This window comes from Astatotilapia calliptera, chromosome 4, assembly GCF_900246225.1.
Source record: "Astatotilapia calliptera chromosome 4, fAstCal1.2, whole genome shotgun sequence".
Taxonomy (NCBI): domain Eukaryota; kingdom Metazoa; phylum Chordata; class Actinopteri; order Cichliformes; family Cichlidae; genus Astatotilapia; species Astatotilapia calliptera.
In genome coordinates, this window is record NC_039305.1 from 1073323 (window position 1) to 1089308 (window position 15986).

General features: G+C 50.3%; 2 protein-coding genes across 4 annotated transcripts; one reads left to right on the forward strand and one right to left on the reverse strand.

Annotated features, from left to right (window-relative positions):
• The first annotated feature begins 1075 nt into the window (after positions 1-1075).
• On the forward strand, positions 1076-5579 carry thoc6 (THO complex 6). Of its 3 annotated transcripts, none has more exons than XM_026163859.1 (13): positions 1076-1342; positions 1811-1902; positions 1976-2040; positions 2595-2698; positions 2779-2816; positions 2985-3033; positions 3404-3475; positions 3744-3846; positions 4178-4227; positions 4315-4377; positions 4712-4822; positions 4905-5033; positions 5366-5579. In XM_026163859.1, exons 1-13 carry the CDS (start codon positions 1328-1330, stop codon positions 5444-5446), a joined length of 972 nt encoding a protein of 323 aa, XP_026019644.1. In that variant the 5' UTR covers positions 1076-1327; the 3' UTR covers positions 5447-5579. The 3 variants fall into 3 exon arrangements, with proteins under 3 accessions (XP_026019644.1, XP_026019643.1, XP_026019645.1); XM_026163858.1 differs by lacking the exon at positions 1076-1342 and adding an exon at positions 1572-1677; XM_026163860.1 differs by lacking the exon at positions 1076-1342 and adding an exon at positions 1705-1722.
• A 355-nt stretch (positions 5580-5934) lies between these two features.
• Positions 5935-15124, reverse strand: med15 (mediator complex subunit 15). Its single transcript, XM_026163857.1, has 18 exons — positions 14970-15124; positions 13051-13144; positions 12565-12616; positions 11998-12021; positions 11666-11830; positions 11176-11459; positions 10052-10345; positions 9592-9711; positions 9153-9275; positions 8857-8957; positions 8537-8664; positions 8192-8326; positions 7624-7687; positions 7286-7352; positions 7044-7201; positions 6804-6970; positions 6614-6712; positions 5935-6267 (listed from the first exon to the last, which is right to left on the reverse strand). Exons 1-18 carry the CDS (start codon positions 15035-15037, stop codon positions 6131-6133), a joined length of 2280 nt encoding a protein of 759 aa, XP_026019642.1. The 5' UTR covers positions 15038-15124; the 3' UTR covers positions 5935-6130.
• Between the last annotated feature and the right edge of the window lie 862 nt (positions 15125-15986).

A 15986-nucleotide genomic window follows, 5' to 3' on the forward strand; every position in this document is an offset into this window, starting at 1 on the left:
GGTGTTGGAGGAGAAGGCCTGGCTCACAGTCTCCGCTCTGATTGGTCCCAAAGGTGTTGGATCAGGATGAGGTCAGGACTCTGTGCAGGCCGGTCCTCGTGATCGTGATCGGTCAGTCCGGCGAACATGCCGCAATTGTTCTAGAGTCCAGTAGTGGCGTGGTTTACACCACTGCATTAAACACTTGATGATGTAATGCTTGTATGCAGCTGGTCGCCATGGAAACCCATTCCAAAAAGCTCTCTGCGCACTGTTGTTGAGCTCAGATGAAGGCCACGTGAGGTTTGGTGTCTGTGGTAACGTACTCCGCAGAGTCAGCGACCTCTGTGCACTCTGCGCCTCGCACCACGGTCGACCACTTCATAGCTGAGCTGCTGGCGTTCCCAGTTGTTTCCACTTTGTTATAATTCCACTAACAGCTGACTGTGGAATGTTAAGTTGTGAAGAAATTCCACAGCTGGACCTGTTGCACAGGAGGCATCCTATGGTAGCGCCACGAGGGAGTTCCCTGAGCTCCTGAGAGCGAGCCCTGCTTCCACACATTATTTCTGCATGCCTAGCTGCTGACTTTAAACACCTGCGGTCATGGAGGTCATGGAGGTGACTGGGACACCTGAATTCAATGATTTGGATGGGCGAGTGAATACTTTTGGCAGTACAGTGTACCTCTGTGGGTGTGGAGAAGTCTAGGAGAGAGGATGACGCTGGTGAGCCACACCACCAACATGTGGCTTTATGCTGAGGAAGAGCTGTGACGTTAGACCTGATGGAGAAATGTAGATGAGAAGGAGCTTCTGTGTGTTTGTGGATCAGAGGAAGCAGATGACTGACGGTACTGCACGAGGAACCATGAAGGAGTATGTGAGGGTGGTGCAGCATACGTATGAGGACAGCGCTGAGGTGGCTGAAGGTGGAGGTGGGAGTACAGCAGGGATCTGCTCTGAGCCCCTGCTTTTTTGCAGTACTGATCGACGGGATGGCTGATGAGGCCAGGCAGGCGACTCTGTGATCTGCAGGAGGAGGGAGGGAGGATGAGACGGTCCAGAGGAGGGAGGATGATGATTAATCTGATGGCAGGAAGAGAAGAGGAAGAGCTCAGAGAAACTTCGTGGATGCAGTGAAGGAGGACGAGCCGCTGAGGAAAAGAAGCGTCTTGCCGCTTCTACACTACATCTCCCAGAATCCTCTGGGCTGGTGTTGGTGACGTCACATTCCCTCGCCCCGGTCCGCTCTTTCCCTCCTCTGTTTAAGTTTTGGTTCCTTTGCTTCTGTTTGGGTGTTTGTGCCTGTTCGTTTTAAAGGAGCTCGGTGTGTTTGTGGGAGCGGCATGGGTCCCGTGGAGGTGAGGCTTGCTCCGTTTATCTCACCGGAAACAGGAAATAGAGAAACCGGCTGATGTTTGAGAGTAAAGCGAGCTTCGTGCTGAACGATAGAAACAAAGAAGTGAACGAGCTCGGATTAGTTCCAGGTTTTACCGGAAAACAAACTCCGTTAAAAATTCCACTGAATTTAAATTCGAGTCTTTAAAAAGTTTCAGGCTGAGGTGAATGTGATGTGCGATAGATTTACTGACCGGAAGTGATCAGTATTAATAACAACCTTTGTTCCGAGTCATCTGTTTATAGAGACATGCACGTTCATTCACAAACTGTTTATTTAAAGCTGCTTTACACTCAGGTGAATAAAGGTGACGTCACATGACTGAATGTCCTACAGCACGTGGTAACTAAGTGTCCAGATGTCCCTGCACAGGTGTGGCTGCTCACCTGTGTTGTGGCGCTTGGACTAACGCACCTGTCTGTGTCTGCAGCTGCTGCACATGTCCGTGTTCTCTCAGAGTTTCTCTCCCTGCGGCCGCTTCCTGGCAGCTGGAAACAACTACGGCGAGATCGCAGTGTTCAGGTGAGTCAAACGCACCTGGTTCGACTCGGCTGCGAGGGCCACACCTCTTATTTGTCACTGCTGTTTTTTTCAGTTTGTCTGCAGCTCTGAGTCCAGACGCCACCGCGCTCAACCAGAAACCTGTTCTGACCTTCACGGGTGAGTGTTCGGGCCAAAGGTCGCCCTAAACCATCCGAGCCTCTGCAGTATGGCGAGGGCGTCACAGGTGTACCTGCTGGTGTTTTACACCTGCAGACTCGAACAGTGGCATAAAAAAATAACAACGTGATGAGAACCCAGGAAGTCTGAGCTCACTCACATGAAAACACACTCACCTTTCCAGCCTTTTGTTTGATAGATCCAGACATTTGTCTGTTTCCCGTCACACTGGACGCTCTTGTGAGGCGCTAAAGCGTCAGTGTGTTTGGTGACAAACATCTGCGTCATGCTGAAAACACGCTGGAAATAAAGAATCAGTGAAAACGTGAAGGTTCCAGCTGATTTTAAACCAAAACTCTGGATTTAGCCTGCAGGTGGAGTTCCAGGTGTGTTTGTGAGTCAATATTTTTGAGGCTCATTTTATTGTGATTTTTTATTTGCTGCCCTGTGACGAGTTCTGGTTTCATTGGGACTTTAGTGGCCGTTTATTGTGTCCGTGTTGATGTTGGACACACTGTCCTCACAGATTCCTTTTTGGTCTTTTTGTCCTGCAGCTCATGAGGGACCGGTCTTTTCCCTTCTGTCCACTGACTGCCACCTGCTGAGCGCGGGAAATGGCGAGATCAGCGCCTGGAGCTGGAGCGAGCTCACCAAGAAGGTAACCTGGAACGTCTTCAGGGACACATAGATGGAGAGGGAAAACGAGTTTGCCTGATTTTTGTGTCTCTGCTTCCTCAGAACGTCAAACCTCTGTGGACCCGAAGACCGAACTACAAGTGAGAACCAGTCTTCCACCCCTGCCTCCTGTCTGCCTCCTGTCTGCTTCCTGTCTGCCTCCTGTCTGCTTCCTGTCTGCCTCCTGTCTGCTTCCTGTCTGCCTCCTGTCTGCTTCCTGTCTGCCTCCTGTCTGCTTCCTCACTCACGCATCTGCTGTCTCCTTACAGATCCAGCCTGGAGATCCCAGAGATCAACTCCATGACCATCAACCCCAGAGTGAGTACAGCTCCACCTGTCTGCTCTGCTTCTCTTCATCGCGTTAAAGCTGGCCCGCCTCTACAAGCAGAAAACACTTGAACCTGAAATAAAACACAAACCTGTGACAGTATGAAGAATATTCTCCTCCTCATCATCCTCGTCGTCAGAGCCACCCTTTTACTAAACCTTTATTTGTTTTTGGATGTTTTATTGAGGTCCTTTTATTATTCTGACTTCTTTTCATTCTTTTTGAATGTTATTTAATTTTTTGCTTGTAGAAGGGATGCAGCTGCAGTCGGGGCCTTTTCTCCGATGATAACGAGGATAGTTGTCTTTCTGTCGGACGTGTCGCTCCGACGTGTAATGAGAAGTTGTGTTTGTGTGTCAGGATAACAGCCTGGTGGTTGGAGGAGGCGATAACAACATCCATGTCATGGACCTGGAAAACGGTGTGTTCAAGGTGAGTGGGGAACAACGTTGACTCCATGTTTTCTCCTTACAGCACGTCGCTGTCGTGTGTGTGTGTGTAAATGCTGACTTCTGCTGTTAACGTGTGAGTCTGTGGGGAACGACTCACTGCTGGAGCCTCTGCTGGATGTCAGAGGAACTGCAGGTTTTATGCCTGGACGTCCGTGTGTGCACTGAACTGTTTCAATCTGATTTTCATGGCAGCGTCTGTTGGGGGAGTTCTGTGTTTCCATGGTGACAGGTTTGTGTTTTGTCTTCAGACGGTGCTTCAGGGTCACTCGGACTACGTCCATTGCGTGACTGTAAGAGAGAGGGAGGCGGAGATCCTGTCGGGGGGAGAGGACGGAGCAGTGAGGCTGTGGGGTGAGTTCACAGGAAACATGGGGCTGTCGGGAGGATGATGATGGTGAAGATGGTGGCGAGGAGTAGGGGTGGGCGGTATAAACAATATACAGTAGAAACGATATGAATTTGGCCAACGTGGGGTTTTGACTATACCGCTCTACCGTGATGGCGCATGTTGATGATCTCATCAAGCTGCGCCTATATATCGTTACTGCACATGCTTCAAATTATACCGCAATATGGATTTTAGGCCTTATCGCTCAGCCCTAGTGAGGATGATGATGATATTAGTGACGATGAGGATTTTGGTGATGGAGGTGATGATGAAGGTGATGTGTTGCTGTTGCAGACAGCAGGACGGGTCAGTGTGTTCACTGCATCGAGGTCTACAAGTACGAGGTGAGTGCCGGAAAGCGTCGCAGACTTCCTGTGATGATGTCACTTCCTCTTTATCTGAGGATAAACACAGGTGTGTGTGTGTTTCAGGTGTGTGCGCGTCCTCAGTACGGTAAATGGATCAGCTGCGTGACCACCGACTCCGACTGGATGGTGAGAAAACGTTTCCTCGCATCGCTGTGACTCCTCCCCCTCCTTTCATCAAAGTGCACTTTGATGAAAATGATGTCATCTTTGATCTTTGATCACAGCTTTAACCATGAAAACCTCTAAAGATGAAAGTCTTATTTCTGAGTCAGACTGACTCTGTGAGGACTCGTGTTGTGTTAGAAACAGGTGATGGACTCCAGGTGAGTTCAGGTGACGTTAAACTGCGAGATGAAACGTTCTCCTTCGTTCTTGTTCTGAGGGTTGTTGTTTTTACAGATGTTTCCTTAGATTCCAGATGTGTAAGATTCTGAACATGTCTGACTTCCTGTTCTCACAGCTGTGCGGCGGCGGACCGTCTCTGTCTCTGTGGCACCTCCGCTCGCTGTCACCGACCTCCATCTTTAACCTGAGCGGGTGCCAACGACAGTCCACCTTCCATCAGGACTTGGTGAGGAAGACGCTTCAGTCAGTGTTTGTCCATCTGTGCCGGTGCTCGCTCTGGTTCACTTCCTGTGATGCATTTCCTGTAGATCCTAACGGTGGGTGAAGGTGCGTTCGTGTCGCACTGCCTGCTGGGCGGCGAGGTCAAAGCTCAGATTCCCTGCACGCCACAGAGCCTGAACACGCTGCAGCTCAACAACAACAGCACCGAGCACCGGGTGAGACCCTGAATGCAGCACGCACATCCTCACGCAAACACGGAGGTCACATGACACGACAGGTTCACGAGTGAAGTTTAACGCGTTTCACACTTCGCTATTTCAAAAGTCCACATATCACACCTGAGCCGTGACAAACTGAGCGTGTGCAAACACGGCGGGACAGTACAATGTGGCTCAGTGCTGATTGGTTGAAGCTGGAGAAGACAACCGGAACATCCTACACATTAAAAGTCAGCAAGGGGTGTGGCCAGAAGAGAGAGGATGTGAATGAAGACAGAGCGACGTCAGGTTTTTCCCCCCAGTGTTAGTGAACGTGTCGTGTGTTTCAGGTGCTGACGGTCGGCGGCAGCAGCGACCGTATCGACGTGTTCACCAACCTGTCCTACAGAGCGTTCTCCCTCAGATTCTGAACCCCGAACTTCATGAGACCCCACGCACGATAAACTGTCTGTTCATTTTCCATGTTTTTATTTGTTTTTGGGCGTTTTGTATCAGCTATCTGTGAGCTTCTTTAAAGAATAAACATATGAAAATAAAAGCACACCACGCTTCACTCTTCTTCACCAGCTGAGCTCTGATTGGTTAAACCAACCAGCGAAGAGCCCACCCTGTGATGAACAATTGAACTTTGATGTTCTGATCACAGGTGTGCGCTCATGAAAGTGTTCCCAACTGAAATCAGCGCTGTGACGCTCCTACGAAAGCTTTTAGATAAACTTTATTAACACAGCACACACGCACACTCTGCTGTCAGTTCACCGGTTTGTTTCTGATTAGTCACATGCTGGAAACTCCGCCTCTTTCACTGACACAGATGAACCTGTGAGTGAACAGGAAGTAAACGGCTGATTGACAGGTGTGTGTTCACACCTGCAGCAGGTAAACAGAAAACAGCTGATTGGACTGAAGTGAACACATTTTATTTAATACAAAAAGACGTCATACAAAACAGGGACTAAAACTTTATTTAAACTAACAGAAACAGACTCATGACGCATTCAAGGAGCAGCAGAGAAATCGGTAATGGGTTTCGGCTCTGATGACGCCCATCTGCAGGTCTTACCCAGCATGCACGGGGAGCAGTGGGCGGGGTCTCAGGCTGCAGACAGGCAGGCCTGCTGGACGCTGCGAGCCCAGGTGTTGAGCAGCTCGGTCACCGAGTGTTTGTCGGGCAGCTGCAGCAGTTTGGACGTCATGTTCCTGTGAACTGTCTGCAGGAAGCTGTTCGCACCTGAAACGCACGCAGTCGATGATGTCATCACCACACGTTCCCAGATTTAAGTTTGAAGACAAAAAGACTTTAAATGTCCGACGGCCATCTGATAGAAACGTTTCTACTCTGACTCTATCCTCCCTCTTCAAGGCCACGCCTCTGTGTGGCATCCTGATTGGCTGCCCCTCACAAACGCTCTTATTTCCTGCTCTAATTTAGACTTTTGTGAATTTATGCTTTTAAGAGTGTTTTCACCTATTTATCTGCATTTTGTTTATTAATACTTTTATTGAGCCTGTGGACGTCTCTGTGGATGTGCGGCTCTATTGGGTGATGAAAGATGGCGGTGGTGGGCGTGTCTTACCGTATTGCTCTCCGTCATCGGCCCAGTGCGGACTCTGGTCGGGATAATCGGCGGGAACACTGAGCTGCAGCGGAGGAACGCTGGGAAGGTTTTTATCGTCTGAAAGAAAAATCAAACACCAATAAGGTTTCACTGTGTGATCTGAGGTGGGCGGAGCAGTGGGCGGAGCAGTGGGGGGCGGCGTTCTCACCCAGCTTGCAGATGAGGTGCACGGTGCCGTTGTTGCTGCAGTACGCGGGGTCGAGGTTGACGAGGAACTTGACGTCGAGGCGCGCCACCTCGCCCTGCAGGATGTTGGGGATCGTCTGCCGCTCGTCGTCCTCGTGCTTCCTCTTGCGCCCGGAGATGTTCGGCCCCCTGAGGAGGACGCGACGCTGTGAATATGACCTCTGACCTGTAAAGTGTAGCGCGACGTGTGTGTGGTACCTACATGATGGGTGGTCCGTGGATGGCACTCATGGCGGGGGCGAAGGATCGGTAGAGGGAGTGGTTGAAGACGGGCGAGCGGATGTTGGCCATGACGGCGTCCAGCAGCGGCTGACACAGGTACTGTTTGTTGGTGGCCACGGGCGGGGGAGGGGGCGTCGGCTGAAAGGACAGGAAACACAAACAGAGGCTCAGACTGGCGTCGACCCTCTGAAGATTAGAAATAAGAGGAGGCGCTCGCCTTACCACCGCCATGTCGTTCTTCAGCTTCTCCAAAGCGATCTCACATTTCTGCAGCGTCTTCAGGGGACACCTATAGGTCAAAGGTCAGGAAAAGGAGGTCAGGAAGTGTAGCGAGGAGCAGCAGCTTCAGCTGTGAGCTTGGAGGCGTGGCTGACATCACTTCCCATATCTACAGTGTTTGTGTTTTCCAGCTGTGATCACGCGACCACAGCTGGAAAACGCCGGACTCCTAGTGTCTGATGCGAAGACGTGGAGCAGGCTCTGGGTGGAGGCGGCTAACCACGTCAGCCGAGTTTGGATTGTTTCACGCACAAATCGAACCTGAAAGGAATGAATCCCACCTGGTGCTGGGGTCGGTCAGGATGTTCAGCAAGCTCTTCATCTTACTCAGGTCCTTCTTCCTGTCTGAAAACACAGAAGAAAGCAGCTGAACTTTAACCACGCGTGGATGCGTTCAGGACGGGCACCGGATCAAACCTAAACGATACGCATCCCTGTTCAGGAGCAGAAGTTTCCCTTCTTTCGAGCGATCTGCTGATTCTGTGACTTTGCAGTGGACTCGTGTTTGAACATCATCAACATGAACGACTCGATCATGTGTTTCTTCTTCTCCTCACGTCGTGTCACATGACTGCCCTTCTAATCATGAGCTCCTCGCTTCCCCTCCACTTCCTACCTCGACATCGTCTTCCTGTTCATGTTTCCTATCAGAACATTTTTCCTTTCCGACTCTTCCAGTCATGATCATCGTGCTTTCGTTTCTTTAGTAAGAAGAGGATTTATCCTTTAAATCTCCAAGTGTACCATTACCAAAGATGAACTCCACGAGCCTCAGTTTGGGAACCCGTGCATGTGTGTGCTGTGGCGCCTCGGAAGGAGGTTGTGATGTCAGCGAGGCGAGCGGCTCACCTTCGTTTTTGTCGATCTTGTTGATCATGCGGCGCAGCGGCTCGATGTACTTGGAGAGCTGTTTGAGCTTCTCCATGTACTGCTGGTCCTCCAGAGACGTGGGCCCCGCCGGACTCATCACCGAGCTCGGGTTCACTGAAAGTTTCACAATAAAAGCCGGTGAAACTCTGAGGAGGGAAAACAGACGTGTGTTTCACCTTCTCTGACCTCAGTGTGTGTGTAGCTGTGATCGAGGTGCACACGACTGCGCCGCTCAGCGGCGTGGTCAGCGAGCGTGACGGAGCTGCTGCGTTCACGTTATTCTGAGCTCTGTGAAAAGTTCCTTCCAGATGTTTGTGGGGTTACCTGGAGTACTGAGTGGCCCGGGGGAGGGCACGCCGTAGTTCTGGGGGGTTCTGGAGTTGGCGGGGCTCGGCGACGGCTGAGGAGACGGGCTGGGCTGGAAACCCCCCGGAGACGGAGTGGGACCGGAGCTGTGGGAGGAGCCAGAAGGAGTTAGACTCGCTGACAGACATGTAACCTGCGCCGATTCTGTCCTGTGACACCGAGCGGGTCAGAGACCAGACGCAGACGTGAATCTGAACTCGCCTCAGCCAGAGGCTGACGACTGGCTGACCCACTGCTGTCCTGAAAGGTCAGCGGTGTGGTCTATTTACTGGACGTACCTGGCCGAGTTGGGCTGTGAGGTCGGGGGTTGGGGTGACGGCTGCGGAGGAGGCGGCATCGACTGAGGAGTCGGGACCTGCACCGGTGAGGGCGATGACATCTGCTCGAGGTGATTGGACAGACAAGGAAAGACAAACTAGCCAATCAGAGCACAGAGGGGAAGGCACGATGTTTGTGTGTGTGAAGCAGCTCCATGAGGTCGTTAGAAACTGTCTCCACCTCATGAAGCTGCTTCAGACTGAAGAAACATGAGGACGAGCAGGTGAAGGTCAGAGGTCACACTGGGGATAAATACCTGCGGTGTCATGGCCTGCACTCCCACCACGCCAGCTGCAGCGGTGGTGGCGTTTTGAGGAGGGATGGGGTTCAGAGGTGCTCGAGGTAGCCGGGCTGGAATCTGCATCCCAGGACGAACCAGCTTCAGAAGAAACAAAGCACAGGTGAGCAGAGAGGACAGGTGAGACCTCCGTCTTTCTACACCTGTGAGGACCAGCTCAGATGTTCCTGCAGGTTCAGCTTTGTGACTTAAGCAGTGAGAATATCAGGTGTGGACAGTTTAACCTACAGTTAACAGGAAGCGGTCGCCCCGGAGCAGGCGAACCTGTCATTTTGAGTTTCCTGTTTCTGCTGCCGTGAAGCGTACTCCCGACACCTGCTCTACAATCTCCTGCCGTTTGTCTGATCGTCTAAATAACTCAGAGCTGATGAACCTGAGTTTGTGGCGGCGTCCTCACCTGTCCCGGCATGGCGGCTGCAGCGGCGGCTGCGTTGAGCTGTGCTTGCGCTGCGGCCTGCTGAGCTTGCTGCGCTGCCTGCTGCTGCTGCTGCTGCTGCTGCTGCAAGGCTGCACGGGCCTGTTCTCACACACACACACACATAGCAAAGCATGCAAGCAGAGGAAGGGAGCACTGAGAAAATTCAGACCACTGGAGCAGGAACTGCAGACTGATCACAGCCTCTGGTCGGATTTTCATTGCAGACTTCCTGTTTTACTTTGAAAATCTGATTCGCTGCTTTTTCAGGCGTCCAGTTTTTTAAATGACAGCACCGAGTGAAACTGTGCTAACTTATGTTATGAATTACAATCTTAAAAACAATTTCTCTGACTCGATTTGGACTTTGAACGCTGAGACACCGACTGTCTGGCTGTGATTCAGTCGGAGTTACAGAACCAAACCTGCAGTTCTGTCTCACCTGGAAGGCCTGCAGCCTCTGCTGCTGCTGGTTCAGAGAGACGTGCTGGGATGGCATCTGTCCGGCCAGAGACTGAGACACCATGCCCGACTGCTGCTGCTGCTGCTGGGAGTGAGGAGGCATCTGAACCGGCTGAGTCTGAGCCTGGACCTGCTGCTGCTGCACCATCTGCTGGATGGACTGGGCCTGGGCCTGAGCCTGGGCCTGAGCCTGGGCTTGGGCTTGAGCTTGGGCTTGAGCCTGGGCCTGAGCGTGCTGCTGGAGCTGCATAAGCTGCAGCCTGGACTGGTGCATCTGTAATCAGACAAACACAGCTGATGAGTAATGAGAGGAAAGCCACTCGTCTCCCCTCACAGCCACTAGCGATCAGAGCGGTGGTTTCAGGGTGGCCAGATCGCAGCTGTAAGGCAACTTAAGGCACCGCTGGAAGGTTAGCTTTAAGTTGATTTTGCAGAAACTGTTGATCACTGAAAGTCAGATTATTTCTTTATGTCTTTAAGACATTCCTGCAGTTTAACTCATTGGTGTGTGTTATCTGGCTTCATGGACAGATAGAGCTGGGTGTCATCTGCATAGCAGTGTAAATGTATGCTATGTCTTCTAATGATACTGCCTAAGGGAAGCATGTATAATGTAAACAGAATTGGTCCTAGCACTGAACCCTGTGGAACTCCATAATTAACCTCAGTGTGTGAAGAGGACTCTCCATTTACATGCACAAACTGGAGTCTATTAGATAGATATGATACAAACCACTGCAGCACAGTACCTGTAATACCTACAGCATGTTCTAATCGCTCTAATAGGATATTATGGTCGACAGTATCGAACGCTGCACTGAGGTCTAGCAGGACAAGCACAGAGATGAGTCCACTGTCAGAGGCCATAAGAAGATCATTTGTAACCTTCACTAAAGCTGTTTCTGTGCTGTGATGAGCTCTGAAACCTGACTGAAACTCTTCAAATAAGCCTCTGCAGATGATCTGTTAGCTGTTTATTTGCTCTCACAGTTTACAACTCATCCCGTCTCTGGATAGAGCTGATTTATGCAGAGAGGATCGGACTTTAATCCCGGCACCTACGCAGCATTTACTCCGCCTGCAGGGAGTATGACCTGGTCTCACCTGGTTCTGCTGCTGCTGGTTCTGGGCCTGCTGTTGCTGTTGCTGCTGCTGCTGTTGGAGCTGCTGCTGCATCTGCTGCTGCTGTGCCCTCAGCTGTTGCTGCACCTGGAACTGCTGCTGCTGCTGCTGGATGGCGTTCTGCTGCTGCTGCTGCTGTTGGATGGCGTTCTGCTGCTGCTGCATGGCGTTCTGCTGCTGTTGTTGGAACTGCTGGAACTGCATGGCGTTCTGCTGCTGCTGCTGCTGCTGCTGCACCAACTGCTGCATAGATCCCGGTCCGCCGACTGCAGGGGGAGAGAGTTGGGGAGATGAAGCAGCGGGCCAGCGTGCGAGGCCAGCTCTGGACTCTCAGACACACACCGTGCTAAAGCAGAGACTGAAAATCAGGCCGGCTCTGACGCCGAAACGTGGCATGTAGACGCAGCCAGCCTCCACCGAACACTCGGAAGATGTGCATTTACAGCAAACACCACATGGAGGAAACACTCACTGGCTTGTGGGTTTCCAGCCACCCCTGCCATGGCATGCTGGCCTATCTGCATCGGCCCCATGGCCCCCATGCCACCCACTGGAGCACCGGCAGGGCGAGGCCCCATGCCAATGGCGCCAGGACCCCCTCCAACCCCTGTCAGGGTATTCAGGGCATTCATGGGATCTAGCAGAAGGGTAGACAACAGACCATATTAAGCAGCTCCAACATGCACAGCAGAAATCATGAACGCCATGAGTCCGGTACAGACCGGTCCAGCAGAGGACAGAACACAGCAAAGAAAACAAATGGGGCGGGGGAGGGGAGACCAGAGAGACACGAAGCCCACCTACCTGAACCTCCATGAGCCTTCTTATCTGCAGAGAGGACACAGCCGTCAATAACTCTGATCAAGGATTCAGGGCTGAGCAGCAGATCCACTCAGCTAAATACACAAACAACTCCTCTATATGAATGTGGAGACAAGCTCCGCCCCTCTCTGAACAGCACAGGTGTGAATAAACAGCAGACATTTACAGGTTGCTGTATGAGCGATGTGAGTCAAAGTCACGTTTGCTGATTTGAAAAAGCGTTTGTACCCACAGGAACGAGACTTCCTGCTCACTCTGCTTTTGTGGATGGAGCCTGTAAAGACTCACTTCCTGCCCGCCGGCAGGTAAATCAGTGAGGGTGCGTTCTGCTCTCAGACCGACTGCTGAGCACATTGTCTTTCTAACATGAAATATAAAATTGTGTTTCTTGTTTTTCCTGAATTTGATGCTCAAATGAATCAAAAGCAACAAACGACCAGATTAGTGCGTGACTGTGACCTGCAGTCCAACGCCAGCTTCACCCATAAGATCGGCGACAGGTCATTGATCTGCGATCACTAAGGCACGATGCGCTCCTCGGATACTCACGGATGTCTCTGAAGTGAATGATCAGCCGGGCCACCAGAGATAAATACTCCTCCTGAGGAAAAACCAGACACATGGTGCAGAATTTACATTCACTGAACGACGTTCGAGGACATTTCAGGAGAACGGCGACATTCACGGCTTCATTTAAATACTTCAGTGTGCATTAAACCTGCTTCTGTTATTCTGCATTTTATCGTGATATAAAAAATGCAGCTCTCTAGCTTCAAACAACCTCTAAAACCAGTGATCTGCTTCCACAAATAAGGCTGATCAAATAACTCGTAAACGGTCCCAGTTTGTAGTTTAATAACCAGTCTGCTGGTGCGATCTGGCTCTCCTGTGTTTGTTTTGTCATCTCAAACCTGCCCAGCAGGTGGCGTTAACACTGATCAGTAACAACTTTCACTTCTTTTGTAAGCCAATCATTTTCAGAAAGCAGCGTCAGCAGTAACTAATCCAGACGCGGCGGCGGTGGGCGGGACTCACCCTGGATTTGGCTTTGACGTAGACGTGGTTCTCCATGTCCGTGCCCGACTTGTGCGTGGTGTTCGAGGTTCCTGCCTTCCTTATGGCCTCTTCGCTGCAGGAATCACACTCATCGTCACAAACACACCTTGATATCTTCATTGGTCTCTGCATTCACCCCCACCTCCCCAGTTACACTCATTCATTCACCGTGAGCATCACATGCATAATTTAAAACCACGACGCTGCACATGAACCGGACCTGTGAGAAGACAACACAGAAACGACTCTAAGCAGCGAACACGTTAAGTTAACACGGCTCAAATCGCAACGCTGAACCAATCCTGGAACACCACAGTCTGCATGTGGATAAGGATCCTGACGGATAAAGACTGTACGGGGACGTCAGGATCGCTGAGCCGGGGAAACGTAGCTGAACGGGAAAGGTGTTTTACAGGAAGTTATTAATGTATTAAAATGTGTTTATTTTGTTACAACTGCGAGGGCAGGTTTTATATCTTCTTTATTGAAATAAAAGCACTTGTTATCCAAATCTTCTTCTACAACAGTTAAACTAGTCACACGTGCCAGCTGTTTGCTGTAATCTTTGTATATTACAGGTTCTGATACCTAATAATGAAAAAAAGTCTAAATCATGATGAAAAATAACGACGTAGCTTCTATAAATGACCTGTTTGCTGCTGCTGCTGTGGGACAGAGTGGAGGTTCCTATGCTCGTATATTTTGGTCCGACGTTACATGTTCGGATGCTTTCAGACCTCGCTAACTTTTTGATTATTGGCAGAAAGGACATGTCACGTCTTTCCTAAATGCAACAAAAGCTTTTGGATCTTTCCCACCGTCAACAATAATGTTCCCTGTTCTGCATAAAGGAAAAACGGCACAGGTGGAAAACAGCAGTGGACCTAAAGCAGAGCCTTGTGGTACACCGCGAGGAGCTGTTGTTTACATCGACATACAGATTTCTTTCCACTAGAAATGACACAAACGACCTCACAGACTCCACAGCACTGAGTTTGGATGAAGACTATGATCTGCTGCTCTGCTGAGCTCTATTGCTTCTGTTTTTACTCGGACAGTACATCAATGCACTGTATCAGAAGCCTTTGGAGGACAGTTCAAACAGTGTGCCCACTTTAAACCTAATCTGAACCCAGGATCAACAGAGTATCCTGACTCAAACTTTCATAACACCTCTTTCAGATTATTTAGATTCAGGTCTGCCTTTTTTCAGCGTCCCTTATAGGAGTGAATGGAACATTGTGACAGTGGATTTGAACCCATTCAGCCTGATGAGCAGCATTTCTCTCTATAAAGATGGGGACACTCTAATCTTTATTAAAAGGACCTCACTGCTGTAATCCGCTGCTTTCAGGAATTAATCCACACATGTTCACGACCCACCTGAAGAAATCCTCCGGTTTCGAACCGGCGACCTTTCCCGTGTTAAACCAAAGCAGCCCTGAGCTGCTTGTTTTTTACTTTCCTGACTGTGTACGAGCAGAAGAGCGGGAGCGTCACGTGATCTCACGCTGACTGTAGCCGCTTATTCACACTACACAGCCTGACTTTCAGTCATGCAGGTGAACGTTCTCACAGCGCAGATAACTGTAACTCATTAGCTTCAGCAGCTAATGGTGCTAACAATGAAAGTTGACAGAAATGATCTGTTAGCGTCATTTTGTCCATTTTCTCTTCGCCGAATAGAAGCCACCATCCGGACCTTTCGTCCTCTGTGTCCCGTCGTGTCATCAGATCCGAGCTCGCTTTGCTTTTTTACCGGTTTTTCTTAATTTAACGTTTTCTAAACGCCTGCTCAGACATGACGCATTTTCTAACAGCGCCGCCTTTAGCTTAGCCTGAGCGGCTAACACAAACCAAAACAGTGACATTAAACAGAACAACAGAGACTTTCTCACATCTGAGCCACGACTTTCTGTCGGAACTGTGGGCTCCTCCAGTCGCTGTCCGCTCCCGACATTTCCATGGCGCCGAGGAGGTTTTTCAGGAGAACTGTGGCAGAATTCCTGGATGCTTCCCCTCTGTTCTTCCTCCTTCTACTACGGGATAATGGCGGCTTGAGTCAATACGCGCTGCCGCCGCCTGCTGGACGGAATAGTTACTGCACCGAGGACACAAAGGGCCCAACGAGACCCCCCAAACTCCCACTGAGGAGCCTGAACCCCAGACTGCAGAGGGACAGCTGTGATGTCCATTTTGATCATTTTTCACATTCACTTGCTTCTGTCTGAGATGTTTACCTCTTTACAGGTGCTGATTGACACCTGACTCACTGCATTGCTCTCATCATCACTGTTATTCATGGAAAACAAAAATCTAAATAAATGAAACAAAATATGTGAATGCTGGCTGCAGCAAACAAAAGACAAACACTGAGGCTTCAGAATAATTAGTGCAGAGTCAAACACTGACAGCACGCTGGCTACTTTTTATATAAGTCTGTGATTTTATGATTCTGCCTCATTGTGGCTCTGCCCATCAGCCGCTCAGTGTCCTGAACACCTCAGCGACACCTGATGACACCAGAGTGGACCGACAGGATGTGAGCAGACTGTTCTGGATCCACCGGGCTCGCCCAGGAGGCGTCCTCCTCAGATGCTGGATGATTGATTTGAATACATCTGAAGAGCTGCTGGTGCTGAACCCAAATCCCTCCTGAAGCTTCTGCTGGATTTAAAATTATTTAAAAAATAAATAAATCTAAACAGTGAGCATGTTTTAGGTTCTTTATTGACCCTCTGCGTGGATGACGTTCTCCACATAGAAACAGAACCAAATCAATGCAGTCATCATCATCACTGTAAAACAACTGCGGTCACAAGGTATGTCCCGATTCATAGGCCGATTACATCACAGCCAGGTGACAAAGGCTGTCCCGATTCGAAGACTCCTCCAAACGAGTCCTCCTTTTCCCC

Coding starts and splice junctions, on each gene's coding strand:
- thoc6 (XM_026163858.1), top strand. CDS start 1,630: ATGCACGTTCATTCACAAACTGTTTATTTAAAGCTGCTTTACACTCAG. Junction 1,903..1,975: donor GGCGAGATCGCAGTGTTCAG/GTGAGTCAAACG, acceptor TGTTTTTTTCAG/TTTGTCTGCAGCTCTGAGTC. Junction 3,034..3,403: donor CCATGACCATCAACCCCAGA/GTGAGTACAGCT, acceptor TTTGTGTGTCAG/GATAACAGCCTGGTGGTTGG.
- med15 (XM_026163857.1), bottom strand. CDS start 15,037: ATGGAAATGTCGGGAGCGGACAGCGACTGGAGGAGCCCACAGTTCCGA. Junction 12,022..12,564: donor CATTCACTTCAGAGACATCC/GTGAGTATCCGA, acceptor TCCTCTCTGCAG/ATAAGAAGGCTCATGGAGGT. Junction 10,346..11,175: donor ACCAGCAGCAGCAGAACCAG/GTGAGACCAGGT, acceptor GTCTGATTACAG/ATGCACCAGTCCAGGCTGCA.